At 40.4% G+C, this 18,609-nt stretch overlaps 1 protein-coding gene across 4 annotated transcripts in view; it reads left to right on the top strand.

Moving 5' to 3' along the window:
* Positions 1–15,359, top strand: part of ppm1bb (protein phosphatase, Mg2+/Mn2+ dependent, 1Bb) — a 32,581-nt gene extending 17,222 nt beyond the window's left edge. For 2 of the 4 annotated variants that reach the window (XM_076999721.1, XM_076999722.1), the window contains exons 2-6: positions 5,439–6,280; positions 6,803–6,920; positions 8,771–8,882; positions 9,102–9,159; positions 9,784–11,850. In XM_076999721.1, coding sequence (XP_076855836.1) covers positions 5,450–6,280; positions 6,803–6,920; positions 8,771–8,882; positions 9,102–9,159; positions 9,784–10,071 — 1,407 coding nt within the window. In that variant the 5' untranslated portion in view covers positions 5,439–5,449 and the 3' untranslated portion in view covers positions 10,072–11,850. Of the gene's footprint in view, positions 1–5,438; positions 6,281–6,802; positions 6,921–8,770; positions 8,883–9,101; positions 9,160–9,783; positions 11,851–12,770 lie in introns of those variants that run through there. The other 2 variants (XR_013129971.1, XM_076999723.1) reach the window with 2 other exon arrangements.
* The last annotated feature ends 3,250 nt before the right edge of the window (positions 15,360–18,609 follow it).

Consider the following 18,609-nt stretch of genomic DNA (forward strand, 5'->3'; position numbering starts at 1 on the left):
TCAAATTACATTTTAAATGAAGTAATTTTGTACTTTTACTCGAGTAAATTTTGTGATGGGTAATTTTACTTTTAGTCTGAGTAGATTTTAGGCAAAGTAATGATACTTTTACTCAATTACAATTTTTCAGTACTCTTTCCACCTCTGGAGGTTGTAGAACATTTCACAGACTATTTCTATAGGCATATAATGATCATAGGTTTGAGGTTTGCTCAAAGCAGCTTAAAGCTTTAATGCTGAGTTCAGGTGGGGAACTGAACTCAAGGTAAAAAATAAAAATAATAATAATAACTATGCTGTCTTGTGAATTTATTGCAGACCTAGAATAATTTGTGGGATTTTGAATATTGTAAGATTTTATTGTAGCTTTGTTTAATATTTTAGCTATGCTTCCTTATATTCAATTGAGGATTTTGGATCACCAGTAATGTTTAACCCTTAGAGCAGTTAACTGGTAAAAATTCAGTAGCCTGTTATCACATCTCTTTGCTCAAACCTTAAGGATAAGTGGTGCAGTCATTAGTCACTGCCAGTTTTGCGAATAACGCCATTAAAAATAACGACGTTGGGTAACGGCGTCATTTTGTCAGTAACGGGATAATATAATTAATTACTTTTCCTGTCGTTACAACGCCGTTGACGTTACTGGTCATTAAAAGCGGTGCGTTAATATATATTGATATACTAACAGTAATGCGTGCGGACTGCTGCCCAGGCTAGTGAGGAGTAACAGATCTCGATAGGTCACAGTTCTTGGTGTAACACCTGTTTAACTTAACAAGTCAGTAAGCGATTGGCTAAGGCAGCGTTATGGTAGCCAATCAGAGCCAGTGTTTTTACACGTGTGCCGAAGCACACCAGTGACACGACACAAACGGAGAAGAGACAGAAATGACGAGTCAGGAGCAAGCCGATGAAAAATTAGCATTTTCAAGGTGGTGATATATAAACATTATTTAAGAAAATACTTGAAGTTACTGAATGTCTACCAGACTGGGTATTTGATTTATTTAATTAAGAATAGAGGTTTTATTGTTAAGTTTACTTCTGTTGTGAACAAATCAGTTGACTCAGGTTGAGAGAATTTAATTTTATTTGATAGATGTAAATGCACTTTATATAGTGTAATCCTGCACTGGTCTGTTGATGTGCAATAAATATCAAAAGTGAAACATCTTTCTGATCTACTCATTTCAACTGACTGTGAAAACTGCTGTTTCAAAAAATCCTTACTCATTGGTATTAGGGCTGCGAATCTTTGGGAATCCCACGATTCGATTCAGAATCGATTCTTGGGTTCACGATTCGATTTTTTCCCCCGATTCTTTCAGATCCCAACGATTCGATTCAAAAACGATTATTTTCCGATTCAAAAACGATTCTCAATTAAAAACGAGCTACTTCGGTCTGCTGGCATGAAAGCAGAGTACATTTATAAAGATAATATAATTGTAAAGGTTTTATCAACATATTGCATATGTTGATAAAACATATTAATGTAAACACACAAAGGTAAATCCAAGACAACATGTCTGTTTGAGGCTGACACTCAGAACACTACATTAAACTAATAAAACTAGTAAAGTAAATAAAATTGGTAGGCTTAGGCTAGCTGCCAGAACTGGCCACTACTCATGTATTATACAAAAATACTGCTCTTTCTGTAAAAACAACAAATTGCTTCATACAAGAATTAGGCTTAGGCTAGCTGCCTATTTCTGAGAACATGCCACTTCCAGAAACAAAACCACATGTTTTTCCTTTACAAATCACAAAAATAAAAATGATATGAAAGTGCTTCCAAAAATAAAAGTGCTGTTACATATTAAAATGGGTAGGCTTACGTTAGCTGCCAGAACTTCCACTTCACAGATGAAAAAAAATATATATATAACGTATTTTCTAAAAGCCGCATATATCTACTGAACTGAACACACTTAACTGAACTGATCAATTTCTGAACGGTGCCTGTAGCATTTCATGTGCGACAGATTTGGCTTGTGTGTTGTGGCGAAGTCTGACCCCCCTCGTTTATCCGCATAAAGACGCTACAGATTATATTGTTGATTTACGTTTCTATGCATAAATAAGACTTTAATTATCCATCACAGCAAACTGCATTATCTATGTCCAAAGACACAGTGGCTCAAGGGTGTTAATTATTTTAAGTAAAATGCACACCGGCTATACCGAAGTTCAACTCTGACCATGACTTCGCAGTATTACAGCAGTATTGTCTAAATATTCAATGAACTAAGTTATTTTTTATTTTTACTTTATTTTGCCAGGAGTTATCACTGTAACTCCCGAATATCATCTGTAGCATCTTTATGCGTGTGCAAACGATCAAGCCCATTCTTCCCGGGCCGGATTGACAGTAAAATCTAAAGTGTTTCCAAATGGTTGCTTTCAAAGACCGCGGAGCCGTTTGGACTTCATACTTTAGCAGCGCAACAACAAATACCATACACTACACAACCCGCTGTAGCTTTACTAGCATGCCTACACATAGGCAAAACAAGGAAACGGCGTTGACTAGCACTACGGTGGCTGAGAAGTAGGGATGCACCGAAAATTCGGCCACCGAAATACTTTCTTCAACGAAACAACACGGCCGAAACTATGTGTTGTGTTGATGCAAGCAAAAATCGCCACCTGCACGTGCTTATTTGGATAAAGGCTAGCAAAAAAGTTTTCCAGTGAAGACGCCAAGGCAAAGGACATTACACCAAAAATTATGGAACTCGTTGCCTTAGACGATCAGTCGTTCTCTGTCGTAGAGGATGCGGGATTTTGTAGGCTAATAGAGCACATTGAGCCCCGTTATGTTTTGACGAGCAGACGACATTTATCAGAAGTGTGTTTACCTGAGCTGTTTAATGTTGTTGCAACTCGCGTCACGTTTTTATGAGATAATTTATATTTATCCTCTCAGATAAAAACGGTCTGCAAGCGAGTTAAATTTAATTAGTGGTCGGCCGTTGTCAGCGTTATCGCCGTTAACGGCCCACCACTAATTTTATTTTATAATATGTGTAACGTTCCCATTTGGTACACGAGGTGAGCCATTGACTGATGGTTTATCCCCTTTTATTGTAGTACAATGTGGATTAACAAACCACCGTAAGAGCTGTATAAAACAAAAGAAAACTACAATAAATGTCACCAAAGCATGTTTCACCAAAGCATGTTTCCTCTAGCGCAAATCATTTGGAGTGGTTAAACGTGTCCGTTATCAGTGCTATTCCTTAGCTAATAGCTAGCTCGTTGCTATGACGATTAAACTCACTAACTATTACTCCTTTGCACAAAGTAATTAATTTAACAAGCAAATCTAACACGAACTTAACCAATTTCTTACCTTGTGCCTCTACAAATGGGAGCGCAAACCTTAATATATTTTACACAATTGCTAATAACGCTTACTCTGTCACTCTGCAGTTCGCTCCGATCACCTGTCTCGACAAGGAGCCTCGCGCTCCGTCGCGAACACTCGTCATCAAACCCAAATTAAAAGTCTCATCACACAAGGGATAACTTCACACAACAAAATAACATTAACAAAATTAAACATTTGTCTTTTAAAGTGTGGGACCAAAATAAATCTCCTCTAGGGGGTTAGTTACAATATGCATTCCTGTAATGTCAGTGCTAAATAAATATTTTCAAATCAAATTTTGTAGTTGATTTATTCTTTGAATAGCAATGCCTTGATTTTAGTGAGGTTAGCCATAAATCCAATGTTACTTATAATTGGCATAATGTAGGCTTCGGTGTTTCGGTTTTCGGCTTTCAGCCTTGGTTTCCTCATTTTCGGTTTTTGGTTTCGGCTAAGAATTTTCATTTCGGTGCATCCCTACTGAGAAGGCACACACACACCCAAAAATTTTTTTTATTTTTTTAAAATGAGAATCGATTCTGAATCGTTCAATGTTGGAAACGCGATTCGAGCTCGAATCGATTTTTTCCTGCACCCCTAATTGGTATATAACTTTTTTTTTTTTTTTTTTACTGTAATGCAAATAGTTACTTTCCTTGGTAACGAGTTACTTTTATTATAGAGTAATTCAGTTACTAACTCAGTTACTTTTTTTGAACAAGTAGTGAGTAACTATAACTAATTACTTTTTTAAAGTAAAGTTTCCAACACTGGTCACTGCCCTTGTTAATGTTTAGATGGTAGTATGTTGAATCAGAGATGCTTTATTGAATTTTATTTTTAAAAATAGTGTTGTGATAAATGTGTTCAGTACAAATTGGTGTCCAATGTTTGTTACTGGCTAGATGGCTTTTCTAATTTAAGGTTATTGTAATGTAGCCACTTGCATTATATAAGCCAACATGTAACATTATATATGTATAATGTAATGTATAAGCCAACATGTAACTGCGGAGGTAGCAATGATTTCTGAAATGAGCACATTTAAAGTTGCACCTTAACATAATGCTCAGTGTCCTAAATTAGATATGCTAGTGGAGTTCACAAGGATTGTGCCTGCATATATATGCATCATAAATTAGATTGAAAAGTCTGTGTTTATAGCAAAATATTGATGAGCCAAGCATGTAGGCTAGTGCAGCTGCTGAGATGGTTGCATATAACTACAGTTTAATATTTAATCTGTAATAATGATTAATGTGTAATATGACCTTTTTCTCTCTCAATAGTATTTAAGTCTGTTTTGATTATGTTAACCTGGAGTAATTCTTAACTTTTTTTGGAAAGGCTTTATTTGGAATAATGATTCAAATGAATCAAATAATTTTGATTCTCAGTGTTGCTAGAAGTCCTGAGTTAACTGTATTTTCTGAGAGATAAACAGGTGTGACTTTTTATAGGCATCACTATACCTGTCTAGGCCTATGTATGACATCAGCTCTGAGACACCCAGTCTTCAGTCCCACACCCACCAAAGAGCGTTTTTACTTCCTTGTTTGAGAAACCAAAGCAGATGATTAATTGTTAAAAAAAATGATTTGACATTTATTTTCTGAGCAACGTAAAATTTTCTTTAGCACTGGGGGAGGGGGATAGCATTTCAACCAAGCAGCCTCAGGAAAAATCTGATGTTACAATTCACACATTTTGAGGTTTAATGTTTTTTTTTTTCCTCTCATTTTTTCCACTGTTGCACTATAGTGGCAGCAGGATTTAGCCCACATATATAATTGCTGGCTTACTGTATTCTACAATACTTCAGTCATACAAAAATCATGAGAGGCTGTTCTTTGGAAAACAATTTCCAAAGTTCAGAACTTCATAACTGTACAAATCCTACTATAATCGAACGTCCACCCATAAATGTAATACATTTTCAAGTGTTCTGTAATCATGGATATTGAGTTACTGTTAATAGCCTACTCATGAAGATTTATGCAAAAGTTTAATGCATAGAATTTGAATGAAACATTTTCTCTCTGTCGATCTTGTCTCTCAGTGTCCTGAGCCATGGGGGCATTTCTGGACAAACCGAAGACTGAGAAGCACAATGCCCATGGTGCGGGTAATGGGCTGCGCTTTGGCCTGAGCAGCATGCAGGGCTGGCGTGTGGAGATGGAGGACGCACACACGGCAGTGGTGGGCCTGCCCCACGGCCTCGACCACTGGTCCTTCTTTGCCGTGTACGACGGCCACGCCGGTTCCCGGGTAGCCAACTACTGCTCTAAGCACCTGCTGGAGCACATCGTCACCAACAGCGAGGACTTCCAGCCTGGCGCCGACTCTGTGGAGGGGGTGAAAAGCGGCATCCGCTCGGGTTTCCTGAAGATCGACGAGTACATGCGCAACTTCTCCGACCTGCGCAACGGCATGGACCGCAGCGGGTCTACGGCCGTGGGCGTGCTCATGTCACCGGAGCACCTGTACTTCATCAACTGCGGAGACTCGCGGGCGGTGCTGTGCCGTGCCGGACAGGTGCGCTTCTCCACGCAGGACCACAAGCCCTGTAACCCACGCGAGAAGGAACGCATACAGAACGCTGGAGGTTCCGTGATGATCCAGCGTGTCAACGGCTCTCTCGCGGTATCACGTGCCTTGGGCGACTATGACTACAAGTGCGTGGACGGGAAGGGACCCACGGAGCAGCTGGTCTCCCCTGAGCCAGAGGTTTACGAAATCCCTCGGGTTCAAGAGGAAGACGAGTTTGTGGTGCTGGCGTGTGACGGCATCTGGGATGTGATGAGCAACGAGGAGCTTTGTGAGTTTGTGCACTCACGGCTGGAGGTGTGGGACGACCTAGAGAAAGTCTGCAACTCTGTGGTGGACACGTGTCTACACAAGGTAATAGAGCAGCACAGCAGAGTCAGTTTGCTCTTGTTTTGCGAACCATCATTTAGTTGTGTGTCTGTCAGATACGTTTCTGCCCTTTTTAGTCAATACAACAAAAAGTCTTTTTTCCATCTGAAAAGTTTTATCTGGGCATTTAAATGTGTATTTTGCTTTATTTTTTATATTTTAAGTGTCTTCTATTACTTCCATGTAAGTTCCTTGCAGCATAATGTAATTGTAATGTCGATCTATTATGAGGTTCAGTCCATCTCTTTGTTATGGTGTAGTATCATTTCCATTCTCTTTGTCCACCTTGGACACTTTCACTAGTGTTCTGGTTAACATCTCAGTACGACTGCAAGTCATACACTTCTATGCAAGGTAAATATTGGCGAGGAAAGAGCCAGCGTAGATTTGTGATCGTTTACAATAGCTTTGCTACTATAAACACACACTGAACTGATTTGAATGTAAATTTTGCGCTGTACTTTGTTCCTTCACGCCATCCTCTCTTTTTTCTTTCTTTCCATCCAGGGCAGCCGTGACAACATGAGTGTTGTATTGGTGTGTTTCCCCAATGCGCCGAAGGTGTCGGAGGAGGCAGTGAAGAGAGAGTCAGAGCTGGAGAAGTTCCTCGAGTCTCGTGTTGAAGGTAAATGAAAGCTGACAAACTTTTAGGATCAGTTTTTAGAAACGTTTAGAAAAGCTTTCTAAAACTCTGTTTAAAAGGAAATTTATAGGACAGGTCTTAACAATTTAATTATTCAGGATACATCGGTATTCAAATCTCAGTTCTGTTTTGGAAAAAGAAACCCTAATGCTTGCCCTTAGGTTTTTAGACTTGCTACTGTTAATATATGAACATACATTTAACCTAAATGAATTACATCTGGTTGAAATGTATATTTGCTGTCTTAAACTCACATTGCGCATTTTAGATTATGCTTACTTAAAATATGTGGTGATAAATTTTCAATGGCAAGTTTTTGATGCAAGTATATGTAGAGATGACACGGATCTGATACTACGTATTGGAATGAGGTTGATATCAGCAAAATGCTGGATGAGATATCGGTGAAGAAATGTTTAAAGATGACGATTCAATACTATCCAAAATCCTGTCTGAAAATAGCACAGCAGAGCTTTGCAGCCGTGCACTCCATGTGATGATAGCCAAGTTAGTTAGAGCACAATTTATTTATCAATCGTTTCCAGTTTGGTTGTAAAGTAAAAAGTTCAGGATCGGGGAAGGAGAAAAGCAGCAGAGACCTGACGGAAACGGATCTAGGAAGGAGAAGGAATAAAGCACTGGCATCTAAATGACTGAAGTTACTCTGTGGCTTCAGTACATTTAAGCCTAAGAAACTTGTTTGCCGTTAGCCTGCTGAGATTTAAAATGAGACTGAAAATGAAAGGTTGAGATTAAGCTGTTTAAGCTCTGTGAGATATCCAAGGCAATAATATCATTTTACTAAGAGAGGTACTGGTTGTAATGAAGTGTGAGGGGAAAGTCTTTTTGTTTTTATAATTTTATTTATACTGAACCACAGTTCCACAGTGTGGTGTTAACGATATTGGGCGAATTTCTAATGCATATCACTATTGTATTGGTATAGAAACATTGGTATCATGCTATCTCCAAGTATAAATAGTAATTGTGACACCAATAAATGGCACATTGATGCTCTTCTGTACTAACATTATGTTAGTGATTCTTGAAAGCATGTGGAATTCCAATAATGTAGATTTGTCTGCCAACATCGTGATTCATTTCATTCATCATGGTTTGTTTTTGTTGGATGTTTGGTTGGTATTTTGGATGAAAGCTTGGATGCTTGTTCAGAAACATCAACTAACATCTTAAACTTGGTATTTTGTATAATGTTTTGGGTTTTTTTTTTACCGTAGCATAGAATTTGCATTTGGATGTCTTTAGTCTAGCACTATATCTAATATAAACTTAAGAAACTGGCAAAAATGGAAAATGGTAGTCATATAGCCTTCCATTACATCTCTTCATGGATTATGATTATTAATCATTTATGATGTACTATATATTCCTCTGCTGTTCTGCCATATAGATCTATATGTTAGATTTAAATACCACTCTTCTGTTCATCCTCTTCTTTCCCTCCTTTGCCTTTATCTACTTCATTTATATGGCACAGCCAGGCAGGTTTTCACCTCAGAGGGTCAAAGGTTGGCAGAACCTTCAGTGTTTCACTTGTTCTCAGGTGTTGCCCATATGCTGGAGATATTAGTAAGGGCTCAGGGATGAGTAATGCTAATCAGCCTCTCCTCTTTGTGCTAATATCGACATCCATATCTATTTGGATACATCTTAAGTGCTGCGTCTCCAGGAATGGCGAGATTGATCCGAGCGTGCGTCCGGCCGTGCTTCCCCATACCTGATGTATCAGATGTTCTGCTTAATCGACTCTTTTGGCAGTGCTTGGTGTGTTGCACTTTTGTAATGTTCTTGGTGCTTCTCTTACCTTGCAGAGATCATGGAGAAATCAGGAGAAGAAGGTATACCAGATATGGCCTACGTCATGCGCAGCCTCTCTGCTGAGAACATCCAGAACTTGCCACCAGGAGGAGGTCTTGCTAGCAAGTGAGAATCTCGCAATTAAATGTCCTAGTTTCTGCCTTTACGTGTTAAAATCCTAATAATATTACCCTTGAAATAGGATCATAAATATTCTTACCAGCCAAGTTGGCTCCACTACTAACTACTACTTTAGTATTTAGCATTATTCTGTTTTCTCATGTGTAACACCTTTTATCTGTGGGCACTATTCCTGCATCTTAGGCCTTGTCTTTCTCCTCTTAGACGCAGTGTAATAGAGGCTGTGTACAACAGACTAAACCCACACAGAGAAGATGATGGGGTGAGTTGGTCTTTCTAGTTTTAATGGAAAATATCGCTCAAAGCAAACTAGGCCATCATAGGCTTGATCTTAGGCTCTTCAGATTTGGTGGAATCTCGTCTTGTTGCTGATATGGTAGCCTTTGACAGTCACATGATATTAGCAGGACTTTTAAATTCATCACAATCTTTTGTGTTCTGGTGATCTTTAGTAATGAATTCATATCAACAGCTTCTTAGAGCGGTTTTCATATCTCTGGCTTTGTTTCAGTTTTGTGTTTTGCGTTGCTTGAATACATTTTGTGTTCATTTCATGTCTGCGGGGGTTTCAGTCAGATGTTTGATGTAATCTCCGAGCGCCGGTGAAATTGTATTGCCTGAGGAGGGTTTGGGAGTTTGAAGGGTTTGAGTGTGTTTTTTTTTTTCGTTGCTGAAAAGGTGCTTGCACATTTTGTCTTCACTCCAGTGCTTACCTCGACACACTTACACATTCATCAGCTTCTCCGTGCCCCACCCCTCTATTCTCAGTTGTTCTTAATGTGAGCCAGGATGATTGCAGTGTGAGATCTTGGGGGCAGATGGCCTGTCCTAATCAGGCTCAGTCTCTTAACCTTCTCTGCCCACTGACACTGGCGTCTTGCACCAGGCCGCGGCGAGTGAGGAGGACGAGGGGGGCGCCGCTGCCCACCTGCTGGAGGCACTACGCCAGTTCCGCCTCAGTCACCGGGGCGAGTATCGCCACGTGTTGGAGCACGCACTCTCCACCTATCGGCTGTCCTGCGAGACAGGCGGAGCCTCCAGACCTAACCCTCAGGAAGAAGCTTCCTCAGCCCCACCGTCCACCGCCACAGAGCCCCTCAGCTCTGGGGAGGAAACGGAGGAAGCCGCCAAGCCGCCACCCCTCGACGAGCTCTCCGATCCTTCTGTTGCATGACCCCTGATGTCCAGTACAATAACCTCCGACTCCCACAACCCCCCCCCTCCCCCCCCTCGCTCCGCTGTCTTTCCTCACTGGCTCTAAGCACTAGTCAAATCCCCCAACATTTTGTGGCACGGCTCACTCCCACACTAGTAAACAGTTTTGGTGCAGGTTTTTGGTTAAACATTCAGTCTCGTCTAGGTGTTTTCCAAAAAAGAGAAAACGGGGCCCGGTTCCGTGTCCAGTTATTCCGCAAAAGGGCCAAACTTCTGTATAGCAAAGTCAACAAAGGACAAGGTTTGAAGCACTATTCTCGTAACTTAAAACCTGCCCTGTGACTGTAAATGATGTTATCCTTGGCATATTCCAGCGCTGTCTATAGTCAGCACTTTCCTGACGTGTAGCACTTAGCATTGATCTAATCTGGACCCCATGGAAGCTTTATTCATCCATGAGGGTATATTTGAATGTAGAGTTTGAGTGCAGACATGGTATTGGAGGTTTCCAATAAGGGAACAAAAATCACTGCCACTTTTAGGTGTGGTATTCCAGTGTTTACACCATGTGATTCGCTAAACATTTTAAAAGGGAAATCACATTCATAGAGCAGACAATCTGGGGCTTGCCAAGGGCATTCACTAACTTCTTGCTCTTGAATATATCTGCACATGCTCGTTGCAGTGCATGTGTACTTTCCAATTTGGATAAATTTTTTCATTACTTCCCCGGTGCGTCTACAAATGGGCACATGCATATGTGAGCGCGCGTGTGTGTGAAAGAGAGGAGCTGCGTGGTAGAAGTCACAAGTATGGCACTCTTTCCCATTCTGACATGTCAATAACCAAATGTGTGTGTAAGAAATGAATGATGGATGTGCATTCTGTGTGAGGGTGTGGTTGGAAGCAGTAGCTCAGTGTTTATATAATTACCCTACTTGGTTATATGATTGAAGTCACATGTTTGCTGTCACCTCTTTGACTGAAAGCAGGGAAGGTGAGATTTGACCACAGTTGCCACTTAAAAGCTCAAAAATGTTAATTCAGCAACAAAAGCCTTTAGAAAGTAATAAACTTTGCAATGAAATTGTATTTTTTATTATACTCTTCATAACCAGTATACATGGCCAGTATGCTATACATTTCTGTCTGCTTGCCTTGAAAGATGGTAAGACATTTAGTGGACTTTTAGCTTTGCCTCTCTCATCTTAATCCTCAGGTTAGTTGACACCCCACTGCCACATGTTCGCTCACATGTCTGTTCTCTTGCACAGTTTGCACAGAAACACTTCACCATCAGTATGTGAACTGGATCATTTGTGATCCTGTCCACATGGGGTGAGTGTCATACTCCAAAGATACCAAAGCGTTCTGTCACCTTTTAAGGGTTCTTGTACTCTACAGATTGGCCATCTTGAAGCCATTTACAAAAAAATTGTTAATTTAGTGTTTTGAGTTTTTGGCTTAATTGAATATTGCATACTGTAATACTCTTAAGCAGTCAGCATAACTGCATGTCTATAGATCTCAAATATCCAATCAAATATTTCTAGTACATCTGATTATAAGTGTGAGTGGGGGTCTATATGTTATCCTGTTAATGTCTTCACCTATCAGCACTAACCCATAGTTATTTTGGTTTGGGTTAGAGCTTTAGCAAAACCTCTGGAAGACATTATATGTTCATCCTGAACAGTGTGTGAGTTCAGTGTGTTTTGATTGTGTAGGGTTTATTTTATTTTCATTATAATTCCTATTATAATTGTTTTGAACCAAATAAATCTAATTGAACATTGAACTGTTGTCATTGCTGCTGTTTGACGTTAGTAGTGCTCAAAATCTGCTAAACCACTGTGTTGGTCAGGTGGCAAAAGCTCACAGGCTGTACATGTGGTCAACAGTTAACATGTCAGTAACTCAATGCTGCCTCCTTTGTACCGATGTGCTGTTTTGTGATCACACATTTTTGGTTTGGCAGGTAGGTATGTTGGCAGAAAATACAAAAATGAGAAACATCTGGACACCTGGTGTTTTGAATAGCAAAACTTTCAAAATCCAAATTTCTCTGTCAGTACATGTGACTCTCAGTTATCCATGAAAAATGTTTTAGAATTTCACTATGATCTTCTCAGGTAAGTGTGGTTAAGGTCTTTTTGGGGCCTCTTACATGTGTCTAGTTACTGCAGATAGTTGAACTTTTACCTTTCTGGGTTTGTTTTCATTGTAAACAGCATGTTCTTGGCTGCATGGTATAATCTGATATTTACCTTGTATTCCTCTATTTTTTAAAACTGTAGCAGGTTCTGTTTCAGATTTGCCTTGTGTGGGGTACCTATGTCTACCTAGTGTTAACTTTTTTTTTTCTGCCTCATCTTTGGTAATGGCCCCCAGTGAGACTCTTTAATGTTCATACTCAGAGGCCTGTGCTGTTTCTCAAACAAATTCTGCCTTTGCAAGTCCTCTGGCACCAGAATCCCCAGAGTACTTAGACATGTAACCAACCATTGGTTAATCTGCATAACCTCCATTTTGAATGTTACATGCGGAGTATTAATGTCTTTGTTTGTTTTTTTGTTTTTGTGTTTGCTTAGTTTTTTTCCCAACATGCTTTGCTCTTCCTGCTGTCTCCTCAGTTCTTGCTTGTCAGCTCTTTCTCCTCCATGTTTTTTTCCTTAGATTGCTCATTTCTTCCCTCTCTTTGTTTTCTCCCTGTCGCAGAGTGGAGGTGACCTGGATGACCCGTGGTAGCCAGAGACACCCATCACTCCAAATGAGAATGTCGTCAATGCACACAGAAGAAAACCTTTACTCACACTTTTTGGTTTTGATTCCAAGAGATTCATAGGAAATGTTAAGTCTGGAAAGCTACATACAGAAATCAACAGAAATGGCAAGATTTTTAGAACTACAGCATTGTTGATAAGAGATAATTTTTCAAATTTTTTTCTTCCTCCATGATTTACCCTTCCTGCTATAATTTAACTGAGTGATAACTGTTGTGAGGATTTGCGGCTTGTTCCTGAAGTGTAGGAGAGGACTCTGGACCTTGGGGATGGACAGATGGCAGTGCCAGGGAGCTCTGAGAGAGAACTGAGGTGTTTGGACCTCTTTTGATATTTCAGGGTGCTCTAGCGTGAGGAGCTCACTCTGCAACTCCTCACCAGATTCTTGGATATGGCTTTCATCCCCACCCCACGCATGTGCAGCTTCCCACACACCAGTGTGAACAGCAGAACCTCATTGTTCACCGTTTTTTACTTCCTCCTTCTACCAAGCACCCCAACTCTGCTTTCACCCTGGATGTCGGATTTTTCTTCTTCCTAGTCCTGCCGCTTGTGAGCTCTTAAGTATCTTTTTTTTTTTTAACGTTTTGTTAGGGGTATGCTTACTGTGTCACATACTACTCCTGGTGCTTGTTTGTTAAAGTATATATATAGACAGAGCACTCATTACAACAAGAAGATAAAAGGACAAATGCTAATGTTCCCCCAGCAGCTCAAGAAAACAAACTCCTGGAGGGAATGTCGGTATGGTTAACTTTTACATTTGGTGGGGTCTGCAGGACTTGTTGAATGCCATTCAGTTCCTGAAGCAGTCGGTGCAATGCAGAGATCTCCCAGACAGTCCTTGTGGAGCCTCAGCTAGGTTCACATTTTTAGTCAGTTCCTGCTGGGAACGAAGGAACCTCAGGAGGGGTTTGCTCTTAATGGAGGGTTGGGTTCTGCTCAGGAGGGGCCTATTCTTAAAGCAGTAGAACAAAGATGTAAACCAGTTGGGGATTCAAAAGAACTGGATTTACCCTCCTCCCCTTTTTTAAACTTCCAGGTCCTTTACCTTTTCCTCTTTTTCTTTTTACTGAGTCTTTGCTTCTGTCACTATTACTCTTTTCCCTAATACTTCTCATTTTCCCCCCATCACCCTTTCAGTTTTTTTGTTTTTGTTTGTTTTTTTGCAGTTCCTCTAACAAAGTTAAAGTTTTAATACAATTTTAAACTTCTCATTTAAAAGATTATTAAAGCTGTTTTTGCAGGTTTTATGACATAATTGACTTTGTTTGCAGTCACATAAAAACATGAGTTTAAATAAAATATTTAAGAAGGTTAAGACTGTTAGAGTATTTCTAAAGCAACTGCAAAAATGTGTATATGCACCCAGATCTTGCTATCAGCAAGCAAGTGAAAAGATTGAAAGTTTTCTGTGCAATAGGTACTTTGAGTTCCTTGTGGGTAACCCCTCCCCCCCATCCCCCCTCTTTTAAATTGAATTGAATTTATAAAAGTAATTGTTTGTTTTTTCTGCAAATTTTGAATCCTGATGGGAAATCTGTAGTAGTAAAGGTTGGCTTTCAGTACAGTTAGGTTAGGGTGAATAAACCACTCGTTTAAACACTCATACGTACATATGTACATACGCAAGCATTAACTAGCATGAGTGTTGCTCATACGTATGTATGTTTTTCACGTTTTTAGTATATATTGACACATGGTTTTTCACATTCAGATGTACTTATTTTCATCCATGCTCGGGGGTGTATTCTTCTCACCCTCTTCTCCTCCATTCTCCACTTCTCTATTTCATCTCTACAGAAACACGTAGTCAAATGCGCTAAGCTGTGAAAGGCTTTCTGGAAGTTGTCCTCTAACGTGCCCACACCATCCTCCTCCCCTCAACATTGCTCTTGAACATTCATTTACCTTACCTGATCAGGTGTGTAGCTTTAAAATGTGTTAATTGAATTAAATGAGATGATTGTTTATGTATGTATATATATTTTTGCAGTTTCTTTTCCTACTGGTACACTTAAATTGTAGCTATATGCTGGAAAGCTTAATTTTATGATGGATAGAACTAGAAAATAAATTTACTAAATGATTTCTAGTTAAAATGGTAAAGATATATATTTTGTGCTGTGGGTGCCCAAAAAGATGTACCCACTTTTTCTATATCTACAATTAATAGAATCACCGTTGGGGTGGATTTTATTTATTCAGAAGATTTGGCTTTATGAGAAGTGCTGTAAGATAGGGAGGGGGGGCTGTTGAGGGCTAGGAGGCAGAGAATGCTGGCCAAATATGGTTTTGAGATGGTGATGGCGGGGCATATTTCTTTTTTTTTGCCCTCACACTCTTCACTGCGTATCTCAAGACTCTGCTCTCTCCTGTTCTCTCTCTCCCTCACTAACTGTCTGATCCTCTCTATCTACTTTGTAACATCCATGTAATAAAAGTCCCTAGTATGATGTTGTGGTATTTCATTAGCATACAGTGAACATGATCTGTTATCATCAATAAAGGATTGATAAAGGTTGGTGTTAAATCTACTGCCTTGTTTATATAACTGTTCTGTCTTTGCTTTCTCTTGCATTTTTGCGTTTCCTTTTTATCCATCGCCGTCTTGTTTCCAAAGGCGTCTTGGAAAATTCCAAACTTTTACAATTATCCTATAATAGGACTGAAGACCTGTTTGAGGCTGTGGTGTCAACATTGAGACACAAGAGGGCATGATAACTGCACTGAATGCTTCAGAAATTTAATTACACTCCTCCGAAGGTCTAAGGCTGTGAGGAACATGGGTGTGCTAAATACTGAGAACAAGGGATGGCATCTGAATGGGGGAAAAATGAATTGAAGAATGCCCTGAATTATGATTGAGAACGTCCACAAATTATGAAGAGCAGCAGCCAGGCTACAGACTTTGTCTGAACTACAAGGCATTTATAATCGCATGTGGAGAAGGTGATGAAATGCTTAATTGCGTCTGTGTTTTCTGAAAAGATCTCGTCCAGATTAAGAGTATTAGTGCCAACGCTCTCAGCTCCTAGACACAGTTGGAGTTATACTAGTGTGATCTGTTAGAAGGATGCTGCTGTGAGAAATTGGGGTAACGCTGTAGGTGTCTGCTAAGTAGTCCCACTCACCTGACACTATCTAGGTTGTCTAACTCTTCTAATCTGCTACCTCAGTGAGCAGACACATCCTTCCTTAGCGCTGGTTCTTTGCTCTTCATTTCAGAGCCTCTATCCCAGTAACGGCCAAATCCCACTAATGGTCCGACTGAGCCCCCGCCCTGCCGTATCTCCTAAACCTCTCCTCTCCTGACAGTTGTTTTCCTTAGATCAGGATGCCAAACATGTGGATTAGAGTAATCCACTCTCTTCAGACTGAATCGGACGGTGGTCATGTGGTCAGCACTTGACTAAATTGTGGACATCCTCATTTTTGTGGATTTGGAGGGTAAGCAATGTAGACTGAGTATATGTTGGACAAAGTAGGAAGGTGAATGAAGGGGTGGCTGTGGTAGATGAGGGAAAATGCTTGATGTCTTGCAAATACCACGATGTTGTTTGCCACACTCGGTCTTTTGAACTTTTTGCTTTTTTTTAGACGTTATCTTGTATTCTGGTATTACAAGTGGTCCATCAACTCAGTGTTGTCTGAACTTCTTGTGATGCAGAGCTTGAACTGAATATAGAGATTCCTGTGACAATTTGTGTTGTGCCCACAAGCTGTTTTTATTTTTTAAAAGGATAAGCAAACATCTTGCCACTGTGCTGCAGATATATAGAGAAAGGATGAAACTAATTGTTTACAAATACGAGATTATCTTGTCTGTGAAATTTTTCCAGGTCACTGATTTGAATCCTTGTTGTAAGTCAAGTAAACTGACTTAGAGGTTGTTTTTCCCACTCTGTGGGACTTCCAAGTTTCATCAGAACTGATGACGTCTCAGAACAGTTGATAACTTCAAGATTGTATATCATCCAGTCACTTTGACATGCCAGAACAGAACTAAATAAAGTCCTATCATGTGGATAAGGATTGCTTATTTTTCTTTTCCTTTTGAAACTCTTCATGGAAACTTTAATGGCATAAAACAGTAAAGCCTTCATGTTTTGTTAAACAAGCCTGTACCCCCTTCTGTAAACAGGGTGCTGGACTGTGATATTTGCCATTTTAATAAGCTCTCAATACTTTTATTGCACTAAGCAAATATCTGTCCCGTGCAGTGTGTGGAGTGGGCACTGATGGTTTGAATGGCAGGTAGCGTGAGCAGGGGGTCGGGATTACCCCACTCTCCAAAACCTTGGTTACACTACAGGATTAGATGAGCCGCTGAAAGAATGCACCCGGGGTGGTGCGAGCATGCGTCCTGGGGCGGGAGATTAGGAGGGGCTGGAGTGGCAGGATTACAGAGGAAATGAGAGCAGAGAGCAGGGGAGTCCGAGTCAGGTAATTCAGCTCTAATTAAACACACTGACCAACCCGCATGCTTCCTCTCTCTTCACCGGGATTTTCCTCTGCCTGTTGAGATGATGTTAATTTATGTATTCTAAAATCCCCCTGTTCCTGTTCAGGTTGGAACGGGTTTGGGTGGCCAGGTCTGTATGTTGACCTGTTCTTAGATTGCTGTAGATCCTGTCATCTACCAACTTATCCACCCCTCCTTACTAGTTTTCGTGTGAACTCAAGGTAACTTTGCGTTCTCGGGTTCTTCATATAGCCCTAATCATTCCGTATTTGTAGTCTTAAAAAGCTGCGAATGAGCACTTTTTAAATTCAAATTTTATTGTGCAAGTATAAAGCAATATAAGTTGATCTTAACACTGTGTGTGCATGCGAGAGAGAGAGACAGACATCATATTTTTGTTGGTAGATATTTGAGTCTCAGCAGGCAGTGTCCAGTGGAGCTGAATGTCCCTCCCTCTTAGCCGCTGGCCCACCAACCAGCTCTGTTCTGACATGACGGCTCTTTGTGTTTGTGTAGCCAGGCCGAAACCCCTGGCCACAGGAAGGAATTAAGAGAGGAGAGGAGGGGAGAAGTAATTATGTTTAGCCACTGAATTCTGGAGATCCTTGTGTTAATTATGCGATTCACTACAAAACACTGTCAAGTCAAGTGAAAAGAGCAGGAATGCTGGTACGGGCGGCTCAGAACATGACACCTCCGTGCCCCCCGAGAGGCCGTGTCTCTGCTGTGGACCTAGGACGGCAGGATAAGCTCCTCATGTATAGCAGCGTCCAATTACAGCCCTGCCCATTAACATGCAGCTTTGCATCTCAGCGTGGGTCTGCCGGTTTCTCAGCAATTTGTTTTGTAACTCTTTGTTGAGTGGTGGTGTATGGCACAAACAAAGAACTAACCGCTGGTATATATTAATTGCAAATACTGTTTTTTGTTCTGTTTTTTAATGTCTAAATAAATGTCCACATTTTGTTAAGGATATAATGAATATTTTTATTTATATAATTTCCTCGAGTCAGCAGTTTGAGACTGTACATGACATTGTGTTGTATGCCGAATCAGGAGGAATGGGTTATGCATTAATGGCTTTCAGATTCACGTGAAGAGATGTGTGCGATCCCGAGGAGGCGGACCAGTGTACACTTAATGCCTCTCCAGATTACGGCTCCTCTTTCTGAAGCACGGAGAGAGCAGCAGATAGGATCAGGAGCAGGACCCGGCTCTGCAGGCTAACGTAGTACAGTGGAGGAGAGGAGATGAGAGGAAGTCATTTGTGGACCGAGCATGTTTCATGCCTCAGAAACCATGTGGAATT

Source organism: Brachyhypopomus gauderio, chromosome 3 (assembly GCF_052324685.1).
Source record: "Brachyhypopomus gauderio isolate BG-103 chromosome 3, BGAUD_0.2, whole genome shotgun sequence".
NCBI lineage: Eukaryota > Metazoa > Chordata > Actinopteri > Gymnotiformes > Hypopomidae > Brachyhypopomus > Brachyhypopomus gauderio.